Raw genomic sequence first — 12,318 nt, 5'->3', positions numbered from 1 at the left:
AAGCTAATGTAAACCAGGCAATTTAAACTAGTTTATTAACAAAGCTTCAAGTACTGATGCATCAAGAAAGCTGACAGGGACAGACTTGTGTTCACTACCCATTTTCTGATGAGGATCCCATTATCACAGAATCACAGAATCATCTAGGTTGGAAGAGACCTCCAAGATCACCTAGTCCAACCTCTGACCTAACACTAACAAGTCCTCCACTAAACCATATCACTAAGAGCTACATCTAAACATCTTTTAAAGACCTCCAGGGATGGTGACTCAACCACTTCCCTGGGCAGCCCATTCCAGTGCCTAACAACTCTTTCAGTAAAGAAGTTCTTCCTCATATCATACCTAAACCTCCCCTGGCTAACTTTAGCCCATTCCCCCTCATCCTGTCACCAGCCACATGGGAGAACAGACCAACCCCCACCTCGCTACAGCCTCCTTTAAGGTACCTCTAGAGGGCGATAAGGTCACCCCTGAGCCTCCTCTTCTCCAGGCTGAACAATTCCAGTTCCCTCAGCCACTCCTCATAAGACTTGTTCTCCAGACCCCTCACCAGCTTCATTGCCCTTCTCTGGTCTTGCTCGAGCACCTCGATGTCCTTCTCGTAGCAAGGGGCCCAAAACTGGACACAAGGGCCCAAAACTGTACTCGGGGTGTGGCATCATCAGAGCTGAGTACAGGGGGACAATCACTTCCCTAGCCCTGCTGGTCACACTGCTTCTTATACAAGCCAGGATGCTGTTGGCCTTCTTGGCCACCTGAGCACACTGCTGGCTCATATTCAGCTGACTATCAAACAATACTCCCAGGTCCTTCTCTGCCAGGCAGCTTTCCAACCACTCATCCCAGCCTGTAGCGCTGCTTGGGGTTGTTGTGCCCCAGGTGCAGGACCTGCTACTTGGCCTTGTTGAACTTCATACAGTTGGCCTCAGCCTATCAGTCCAGCCTATCCAGATCCTCCTGCAGAGCCTTCCTACCCTTGAGCAGATTGGCACACGCACCTAACTTGGTGTCATCTGCAAACTTACTGAGGGTGCACTCAATGCCCTCATCCAGATCATTGATAAAGATATTAAAGAGAACTGGCCGTAGTACTGAGCCCTGGGGGACTCCACTAGTGACCGGCCTCCAGCTGGATTTAACTCCATTCACCACAACTCTTTGGGCCTGTCTACCCAGCCAGTTTTTAACCCAATGAAGTGTACATCAGTCCAAGCCAAGTTTCTTGAGGAGAATGCTGTGGGAAATGGTGTCAAAAGCCTTACTGAAGTCAAGGTAAACCACATCCACAGCCTTTCCCTCATCCACTAAGCGCGTCACTTTGTCATAGAAGGAGATCAGGTTTGTCAAGCAGGACCTGCCTTTCATAAACCCATGCTGACTGGGCCTGATCACCTGGTTGCCGTGCAAGTGCTGTGTGATGACACTCAAGATAATCTGCTCCATTTTGTTTCCTTTTTCCAGCCTTTTCACCTGCTTGTCAGAATCCAAAATCCACCAGTCAGGGTTCAATTAGCAACATTTCAAATAAGTTTGTAGCAAACAAAAACCTCATCTGACCAGCATGATGGAAGAATACAAGAAGCATCATTTAAATTAACACCTCCCTACTTAAAAAAAAAAAGCAAAACAACAAGCAACAACAAAAAACAAACAGGTGTGTTGCTGAACTACAGCTGTAGGTTTTCTCTAGTAGAAAATAAACCATGCACATCACATTCACATCAGTAAAGAAGTTTTCTTTTTGCTGAGGCTGTGCCATCATATCAAAGACGAGCTACCAACACTTGCCAGTCTCCTGCCTTTGGCTTGGTAAATAAACCTACATCACCCTTCTTTCATCAAGAGCTTGATCCTGTGGGTCTCTGCCAAATGATGCCAGCCACCCACCTGGCAAGCTTGTGAAACAATGTCCAGCTATGGGGCAACAACGTAAAACTGCCCTCTGCAGCCAGATGTTGAACAAAGCCCTTCACAGAGGCTTGTCCTTTGAAAATGAATGGATGTCCAGTGTGTTCCACAGGAGAGGTGCAGTGGGGAACATATTTCAGAGCAGGGGTAAAACAACGAGGCAATACTGTGAGTCTAAAAAATACATTTTAAGAGAGGAGTCAGGGGAAAAGCATGCTTTGACAGAAAGGAGGTCACATCATGGATTCCTAGAGGAGCAGAAAGGAATAAATCTCACTTGGATACCAGACACCATGCCTCACAAATGGAGTTTAAAGAGTATACTGGATAAGGTGCAGAGAGAAACTAATTTGTCAGTCCCCACAATTTCAATTTCAATAAGATGAAAGTTTGGGATTCCAATCTGAGAAAAAAAATGTCACTAGTGCCTTCCAGAAACATAATCTTCATGTTTCATGTTTTATTTTTTTTCATTGCATTTACCCAGTACATGCTATAAATAACATGATCCAAAACCCAAGCCAATGTGCTGTGGGTCTGCCAGCCACAGGCTTGCTGCATTACCCCAAGTTGCAGCCTGCAGCACCAGAAGAAAAACACACAAAGCTATCCTGTACCTGTGGCACTGTTCTTTGTGCAGGACAGATGTGCAGCTGATGTTGCACTCAGGGATGTCCCTAAACTAGACCCAGTGCACAGCCTTTGATATGGTTTTCAAGTGATGTCTCAATTTTGCTTTTCCAAAACCTTGATTGGAAGGGAGCTTGCTCAATTATCATGGGCAGACTGATTAACTACACTTAACTTATGAGATGAAAGGCACAATATACAATGATACACGTACAAGGTAAGAGAAAAATAGGGAGATCAAGTTAGGAGAACTGCATGTTTGCTGGATGCCCCACAGTTTGCAAGTAAAAAATAGGTCTACTTGAGACAACGTAGCTGTTGTTGTCTGAGCTCTGCTTTTCACAGAAATGTGAAAATACATTGTGAATACTTTGATATTAGTCTTTAGTTATATTTGCTCTGCAGGTAGGAGCAAGTAAAAGGAGCTAAATCCACAGGGTACCAAGCACCACCTGCATCTTAGCTGATAGGAAAATTTTCATATCATGGTGGAAAGCCTCTTTACTACAGCATTTCTATCATGAGTGTTTGATACTGACTTAGAGAAGTAGGAGGGCTATGCCACAAAGAACAGTAAGAAGTTTTTTCTGGTAAGGATAAAACAGTGATAGATAAAAAAAATGCATTTTAGTTTTGAGCCAGTATCTTCTGACGCAATCCCTTTCTTCCCTCTTGTAAAAGGATAAGTGCATTGATGGTTTTCAGAAATGACAAGGCAGCAAACAGCCCAGAGTGAGACACTAAAATAATTGCCAAGCTGATTTTCCTTGTTTTAAATGTTCAGTTTTCACCATGAACCTTTTTCCTACAGAGGAACAGCCACATGGCTTACACAAAGGTTTGTGTTTGCTTTTCCTCTAGGGGTACATCAAGTACTCAGCACTCTTCTATGGCTACTACAACAACCAGCGGACCATTGGCTGGTTGAAATATCGGCTACCAATGGCATATTTCATGGTTGGGATCAGTGTGTTTGGCTACAGTCTGATGGTCGTTATAAGATCGTAAGTAAGGCCAGTGTCTCCTAGCTGGGTTCCCAAGTCTGTGTTCCCTCCTTCATGTTCACATGAAGGAGGATTTTACCTGCAGTAGGTTTCAAAGCTTCCTTTTCACATGCTTTCACTGATTAAAATAAATAAATAAATAAAATAAAATGTGGAAAGCCAGTGTGAGCCCCACAGCTATCATGTCACACTGTGAAGACAGTCTGCAAAGCCAAAAATAAAACTCCCTGCCTCTCTCTGGAGGTCACACCATGCAAAGGTTATCCTTCCCTTACAAGAAAGGATAAGCCAATGTATTTGTATTGCTATTGAAATAGACTCTATTGCTATGCAGCGGAAAGAATCTCTTGAGTCTTTGACTGGAGTGGGGCATGGGGATTTACTGTATTTTTACTATGAAAAGGCAGCATCTGTTGTCTCATACGAAGATTTCAGGGATCAAATAATACAGAGGAAACAATAGAAGCCATATCTGCTCCTGTGCTGATTAACAAGAATAATGCCTTTCCTCTCCTTTAATGATTTGCTGCAAGCTCTTTCACTCCAACATTGTGCAGCTACCAAAAATATCACTAAAATGCTGTGTTGCAATGACTGTACTGGACAGCACCAGTGCTTTTTGACTAAACTTAACTACCTAAACATAGCCATTATCATTTACTCTACCATAAGGCCCAGAAACACTGTAAATAGTCATTCATCATGCACAAGGTGGTGGAAGCAATCCCTTGCCTGCTTTCATCATCTATTCTAGTTTTTCTATACATTATGGGTTTTATTATAAGGCCTGTATATCCCTAACAGTCACACCCAAGCCCCATGAAAGACCACCCTACTTTCCTTCCTCACCAACCAGCTGCCCCAGCAAAGCTCAAGGACGTGTGGTGGCTCTGTGAAACACTTGACCTGACCTTGTCACTGTGCATACCCTTACACAGGATGGCACGCAATGCCAATGAGAGTACAGCAGATGGGGACGATGACAACTTCATTTTCAGCTGGAAAATGTTCACAAGCTGGGACTACCTCATTGGCAACCCAGAGACTGCAGACAACAAGTTCGCATCCATCACCACCAGCTTCAAGGTAACCCCTAACTGGCATTTCTCTGTCTGCTTCTGGGGATGCTCCCAGCACCTTCCATTGCAGAGGGTTAAAAGGACAACTGAGTATCTGTACAGGATCTCTCAAAATGAACAGGGTATGACACTGAATCATAGCAGGTCTAGCTCCAATGCCCTGGATCACCCCAAGCCCCTTTTTAGGATTTGGAAAACCAGATGAGTATTGTTTTCCTCTGGAGCACTAAGTGGGAAAAAATAGCTGCTGTGGTCATGTGAGAACCTAACCATCTCCATCACTTCTCCATCACCTGTTTCTCCTTGGCACCAGGCAGAATATAAACTGTAGGAACCCAATGCCATTGCATGCCCAATGTTTGGGGCAGCAGGAGCAGCAGAGGGGACAGGCGGGACACAAGCCACCCTGCAGCATGAAGCCAAGGCCATACGCACAGGGGGCCACCACATCTTCATTACTCTTCTCCCATCACCCCTGAGTTCAGGGCAAGTTTCTGCCCACAGCCATCCCCCTCCTGAGGCAGCGTTTACTCTGTGACTCAAAGCACAAGAGAAGGCAGCAGCTTCACAGGGTGGCAATTTCTACAGCTTTTCCCTCCAAAATATCTTGTCTCTTCTGTTCCTCTGCCCCAGTCATGACCACATCTCATCTACAAAAGCTAAAACCCTCTTGAAGACTCAGCAAAACTGCCCTGTGTTTCTTGTAACATCCCAGATCCCAGGACTGTGTCACAGAGCCTGTTGTCAACACCACGAAGCCCACACCTCAGGCTCTCTGAACACAGTAGGTTTAAGTGTCCCATTTGGAGCCTATCTTAAAATTTCAGCAAAGAAGTTGAGGGATTTCTTCATTTCCATTTCAATGTCCACAAGCTCTCTGTGACCCACCACAGCTGCTGTCTGCACTACTGAAAAGTTCGTACTTCCAAGACAATTTCGCTGCTTAGCTGATGACACACATGTAAGTATGGGGGTAATACATACATACAGAAATAGACAAAGCTTACCTGCTATTAAAGTTATGTTGCATAGCATGAGAAATCCTATCTCCAGCATGCTGGAAGAATACAAACTGATTCCACTAATATCAGTGGATAATAACAGATTTGTAGTTATTTAATCATAAATTCTGGGCTAACCTAACCTCAGAAAAGTTCAAAGAAAACAACTCTAAGACAATTTAATAGATTTTTTTTTTTAAATTTTGGAAACCAAGTAAAAACAAAATGTGGAAGACAGTGAGGATTTCTCCAATGAAAAACAGAAAGTAAGTGCAGAAAAAAAAAAAAAAAAAAGTAAAATCTTTTTCTGACAAAAAATTTGCTCTTAAAGCCTACTTTCAAAGGGCTTTACTTTTTTTTTTAATTATTTTTAATTAACAAAGTTTGTAAAAAACAGTTTTATTTGAAACTGTAAAAAAAATAAATCCAAAACTATTTTTGGTTAACAGAAATTTCTATATAATGTTCTGCCTTTGGGCTACTAGGAGCTCCATTAACCAAAAACTGTTTCAAAAATTAAAAAATTACAAATAAAAAGTAAACAAAATACTCCACAAATTGGACTGAGTTTTGCGATTATAAAACACATACAAAGCAAGGCCAAATATATTGAGCATCTGCTGAAGGATGGAAGAACTTTTCCAACAATAACTCACCCCACACTTTCTTTTACACATTCATACCAGATTGAGTAAGGAAAAAGCAATAAATAAAAGAGCTGCCAGTCAGCATGTAGCTGCTCAATCTGAAAAGTAATTTCATCCAGTTTAACCTCGTTCAGAGCTAACACTTCATGTAAAATCCCAGAGAAAGGGAATTTAATAGCAGTATTGCACACAGATAAAACCAGAAGGATCTTTGCTAAAATGCACAAACCAATTCTTGGACTGTAAAAGAGCTAAAGCTTGGGATACTGAGCAGGAATTAGCCACAGAAAAAAAAATACACATAGAGTGAAGAAAAAGCCTAGCTACTGCGGATTTCAAAGGCTTGATCGGTTTTCTTTTTTGTGAAGATGAGTTGCAAGAGGTGACCTGATGACAGTGTGTAACCGCCTGTCCAGGAGCTAGCAGTGACATCCAAAAGGCCTTGCAACCCAGCTGTAGACTCAGCTAGGAAATGTTTTATTTTAGAGCCTCATTCCTCCACCTTATTGCCATGGGATGTGTCTGCCACTTTGTGCCTTCCAGGCAAAATGAGATGCCTTCATGGAGCTTTGTTTGAGCTCAACGCAAAGTACCATGTTCAATATAGCCATCATAGCTCAGAATTACATTTTATAAAGTAGAAAACTATCTGATGTTGCCTTAGGCTCAGTGCTACAACTTACTTGCTCCAATTCTGTGAGTATCTCTGTTTTTTTTTGTTTGTTTGTTTGTTTGTTTTTTCCAGGAATCTATCGTGGATGAGCAAGAAAGCAACAAAGATGAGAACATCCACCTGAGGAGGTTCCTGCGGGTCCTAGCCAACATCCTCATCATATGCTGCTTGTGTGGGAGTGGCTACCTCATTTACTTTGTGGTGAAACGCTCCCAGACATTTTCAAAAATGCAAAATGTTGGGTGGTATGAAAGGAATGAGGTATGGAAACTTTCCTTCCAGTTTTCTGATGTAATAACTTTCCTTGTACATCAGCATAATCATTGCCACAGCCAAAATGGATGGCATCCGAAGCAGAGGGATTCCCCACCATGGTCCAAAAGTCCTTCTGTGACTTTGTACTTGTGTTAGCCAGGAATCACACTGGTCTCACAGAGAGTTTTCAGGGCAAATTAACAGCTCCTGTAGGCAGGGGAAAATGCTCTCACAATAAATTGCATTAAGACTCAATGGGTCTTCAGTACTTACATCGTCATTTTTTAAAACACCAACCTCAAGTTATATATTAATGCTCAAAAATTCTGTTGTACTAGAAAGCTGAGTGTTGAAAATGTCCATTATCAGACATGAAGTTAAACTCAGATCTTTTTCATTCCTTCTGAGTAATGGGAATAAGATTTCATAATCGGTAGAAAAAAGTCAGTTGTCAAAAATATTTGTCTTATTTTGGAATGAACTGTTCAAAGTCGAAGCTCTCCCCACACTCACACAAAATTATTTCTATCTATTGAAATGCTTAATTTCAATGTGTACTCCATTACCATGTATCTAAATATCAAAGGGAAATCAAATTCAAACCTATGCATTTTCATAATTTCCTCAGAAAACATTAGCAAAATAACTCACAAAATGCTTTGATTAATTTAGTCAACTTTTCCCAAAGGGAAAACAAAACAAACAAACAGACAAAAAATCTAGTGACTGATACTTTCCTGGTAATAACTTAAGATCTGCATATATACAATTCTGGGTACTGTTGTTCTTTCTGGATACAGAAGTAAAAAACAAGAGACCCGTGAGTCAGAACCTGCTGGTGGCTGTCCAGACACAGTCCTCTGCAGGCCAACAGGCACTAGATGGCTGTAAAAATAAGATAGTGTTTACAAACCGTGCCTGAGCTAATGCTGACACATCAATGATCTCACTGACCACAGCAACCCAATACTTTGCCCCATACAGAGGAATAAATATGAGACGGGGACGTATTTTCTTGGGCTGCAACACTGAGTCCTTGATGCATTTCCATTCACATCCATAATTGCCTATTGCAAAAGGATACGTGCCAAATATGGCAAATAAACATTAGCATTGACTAATTGCTTTTTAACCTAAGTCTTTTGTTTACTCTAAAACTAAAGTAATAAATGAGGAGCTGATGCAGGCAATAGTATGAGTGACTTAAAAGACTAAACATGCATGAGCTTGGACTGACAGGGAACACACTCTGCAGAGCTCATCCCTTTGAGATAATAATAAAAGTGCTCTTGCAGGAGCAAGCCCTGCAGTCCACCAGTGCAGCCTGTTGCTGTGCTGTCAGCACACTAAGCCAAAGAGCTGAGCTCATTTTGGCTCCCTCCTAATCATAAAACCTTCAAGAATCTCCAGCCAGTTGCTGACAGGTTGCTGGCAGCTCCTGCTCTGCTCCACATGTCCCTTGGTCCAAACCTTATTGCTGTAACTGGCCTCTGTTAGCAGAGAAGAGCAGAAACTAATTTAGTGGAACACTATTACGTAACACAACTTTCTCTCTATTATGTGCTGCTTCCACTTTTGCTACCCTGCTTTAGTGGAAAGTCATTTGCTGATGTTAAAGAGATTTGTCAGCTTGCACCCCAGTGAAAATGGTCATCATGCACACTTAATTTTGGTCACAACTCACTGTAAGGTAGTCTCTGTTGTTGCTGTTAGCAGTAACCTTTTCCTTGTTTGGCAGGTTGAAATTGTGATGTCCTTGCTGGGAATGTTTTGTCCCCCCTTGTTTGAAACTATTGCTGCACTTGAAAATTACCATCCGCGTATCGGGTTGAAGTGGCAGCTGGGACGCATCTTTGCCCTCTTCTTGGGGAACCTCTACACATTCCTGTTGGCCTTGATGGATGACGTCAATGAAAAAGTAAGGGCTGAGATGAAAAGGTAAGTGCACTAACATTTTTTGGAGCAGAGGGTGAGTGCAGCACATCTCCATAGCTACCAGGGGCAATCCCACACTTTGCAGCAAGTGCCCCCCACCCCTCCCCAGTGCTCTCAAGCATTTTAAGCATCAATCTGTCCCAGATTGAGGTTGAGATGGATTCTGGGAACAGAGCTCCCTGCTGCTGAGCAGAGGTCAGGGACTCAAGGGAGAACTTCTAGGTCTGTCTATTATTGTCGTCTAAAATCACAGAATACTAGGATAATTTATTTTTTTTTCCATCTGACACTATTTGCAATTTCTATTAATGCATACCCCAAGGGTGTGATTTATAACCCTTTTTCCCTGCCCTCTCCTCTTTAGCATTATCCTGGTAGTATGCGCCAGGCAGATAACAGCAGGAAAGGACAAATGTCTAACTGATTTATAGAAAAAAATGACCCTGATTTAAGCTGAGAAGAATAGGAGGAATCAGGGAGACTTGTTCAGTCCTGAAAATGATGAACAAAGCAAAGAAGGACTGCACAGAGGCTCCTCTTCCATGAACGCTAGCAGCAGCCCTGCTCTTTGCTCTCCCTGGCCCTCAAACCATGTCTCATTTTGCTGGAGGTCTGGCTTCTCCATGTGCAGGGAGCTGGCTGCTGATTCCACAAAACTCATGGTGCCCCCAAGCTTCTTTTGATCTGGAGGGGCTGTTCCCTGACACCCCGGGAAAGGGAGCAAGGTTCTGTGCTATTCTTCTTTCCAGTGCTGTCACAAATCTGTTTTAAGCAGTTTCTTGTATTAGGGATGGTAGCTGGTAGAGAGGGGAACCCATTGGCACCCTCTGTGGTCCCCATATCCTTACATTTTTGGCTGAGGTATCTCTCTGTTGCAGCTGGATGAAGAAGATGTTGTGAAGAACATCACACGCTGGATGCTGCTTGGCCACCACAATTCATCCATGGGGAACAGCAGTGCTGACACCCCACCTTCCCTTGATCCTGCAGACGTGCCCAGGGGACCCTGCTGGGAGACAACTGTCGGCATTGTAAGAAATTTGTTATGCAGTAAGTCTCTGGGATGATTTGGGTGTTGTTTTTGTGTTTTTGTTTTTATCGTTAATGTCTTTAGCATATCCAGGATTTAAGTTTTACTTGCAAAAGACATCTCCTTTCCCAGCTCTCACACAGCAGTACCAAGGCAAGATAAATTCACCACTGTTTTCAAGCTATGGCTGTGAAAACTCCCAACACACACAGACCTCCAACACTTTCTTCAAAAGAGTAAAAAAGTCCAGGTAGCCTATGGCCATGCCTACATCATACCTTGGTTCAGATCGTGACAGCACCTTTGAAATAAACCTGTCGTCTCCAATTATTGTTGCATTTGATTTGCATTGCAGAGAGCTTTTGGAGTACACAGATGAAGCCTGACACAGAGGATGTGTTCCCAAGGGAACTCCTGACACATCCCAACCACTAATGCACCATGAGGCCAGGGAACAAGGGCAGAGCTAGATGAAGATAACCCACCCTGAGATGCATGGAAGGTGGTCTTTAAGTCCTCAGCACCACAGCTTTCACCCCACCAACCTACCCTTCAACTCTCTTGCTTTGGGCAGCTTTCATCATGCACCAAAGTTTTGTAGTTCTTCAGAACAGTGAAATACCTGCAAGAACAGCTCACAAATGTAAACCACAGTAGCACAGATTTCTTTGACAGCACTGTCAAAATTACCTTCTTTGTCTGCATGTTTTACAGCTTTATTGCAGCGTTAGCATTCTGCTTCCATTTTATGTGCTGCCACAACATATAGCACAGTCAATAATACTAACAACTATCAGGGCTAATAGCTGTAAGGGAGTTTGTTATTCCCAAGCACAAAACTGAAGGTCTCGCACTGCCAAGTGGCTGAAAACCAGTAGGGAGATTACTCACAGCATGCAGTTCTGAAGGTTACTGTCATATAGAGGGAGATAGATTAATAAATAAAATGCACTCCCAGAATGAGCTACTGAAATTATAGGAGCTAAATATTTTGTTTGTGTTTTAAATTGCAGGAGTTTGTAAGGCTCACAGTGTCCGATATCCTGGTGACCTATGTAACCATCCTGGTGGGAGATTTTATTCGAGCTTGCTTTGTCAGATTTGTGAATTATTGTTGGTGCTGGGACCTAGAGGCTGGATTTGTAAGTCAATGTCTTGTAGATGAGAAGCTGAAGAAACAGGGCCATTTGTTCAAATATGACACAGATTGATTTTGAATGATTGATTCTGGTCTTGTTTGATAATTTAAGCTGTGTAGGCAGTCTCTGCATCACTACTCATCACTACTACTTTTCACCCCAGAAAGTGCCCTACAAAAACACAGTTATCTTTCCCACCTCAGGAATTTAAATGATGAAGTTGAGTTGAAAAAAATTGACCTGATGTACATTCAGTTGTTATAACCTCAAATAATTAGGCCCTTCTATACTCATCTCTTCTCAAAGATCTTCTTTGATCTTCATTGCCTGTCCTGCAGGCAGTAAGATGTTTTACTCATAGCACAGTCTTCTGATCTATTCTGGAGGTTGGTGTTACTTTTGCTGCAGTGGAGTAAAGAGCTCTTCTTTCCCTTATCATGTATGCATAACACACAGTAGTGCTGAACTCTTTGGTATTCATAAAGGCAACATTACAAAGCCGCCAGCACTGGAGCTGCACAAATACAGAGCAAAACTGTGAAAAAAAGGTTCATTTTTTCACTTAAGTGACAAAAACAGATGGATTCAGACAGAATCAGGTATCAAATTGGGTCAAAAGCAGACATACTACACAGGATATTTCAAACATATGAGGGCATCACCCATCATCTTTCAGATTTGTGTTCTATATTGAAATGAAAATATTTTTTCAAGAAAACAGAAAAAACTTTACATAGTATAAGCGGCTAAATTGGACCTGAGTTTTTATGCAGAAAAGCATATACTCATAGAACAGTAGTGTCATCACTGGCAAATCTACCAGAATAATAACTTATAAAGTGTCAAATACTGCCAATAGATTAGACCTGCCTGTTCTGGACTTACCACCTTTAGCACCCACATTAGAAGGGCTGGTCCACAGGAAGCAATATTTTAACTATTATCTAGAACAGGGCAAAATGCCACCTCTCACTGACCAGGTAATATATTCCTTCACGTTCCTCTCCCCTAGGC

The 12,318-nt window shown here is 42.3% G+C and overlaps 1 protein-coding gene across 1 annotated transcript in view; it reads left to right on the top strand.

Annotated features, from left to right (window-relative positions):
* The window catches only part of TMC2 (transmembrane channel like 2), a gene marked incomplete at both ends in the record, with an annotated part of 34,356 nt that overhangs the window by 10,383 nt on the left and 11,655 nt on the right, over positions 1 to 12,318 (top strand). Inside the window, 6 exons of the mRNA XM_082755356.1 lie at positions 3,403 to 3,545; positions 4,484 to 4,631; positions 7,018 to 7,206; positions 8,939 to 9,118; positions 10,014 to 10,166; positions 11,179 to 11,307. Of these exons, the coding sequence (XP_082611482.1) occupies positions 3,403 to 3,545; positions 4,484 to 4,631; positions 7,018 to 7,206; positions 8,939 to 9,118; positions 10,014 to 10,166; positions 11,179 to 11,307 (942 nt within the window). The remainder of the gene's footprint in view (positions 1 to 3,402; positions 3,546 to 4,483; positions 4,632 to 7,017; positions 7,207 to 8,938; positions 9,119 to 10,013; positions 10,167 to 11,178; positions 11,308 to 12,318) is intronic.

This window comes from Aythya marila (assembly GCF_965140915.1).
Source record: "Aythya marila genome assembly, chromosome: 2".
Classification (NCBI taxonomy): domain Eukaryota; kingdom Metazoa; phylum Chordata; class Aves; order Anseriformes; family Anatidae; genus Aythya; species Aythya marila.
Note: the sequence above shows the minus strand (reverse complement) of the source record. Positions and strands in the feature narration are given on the sequence as shown.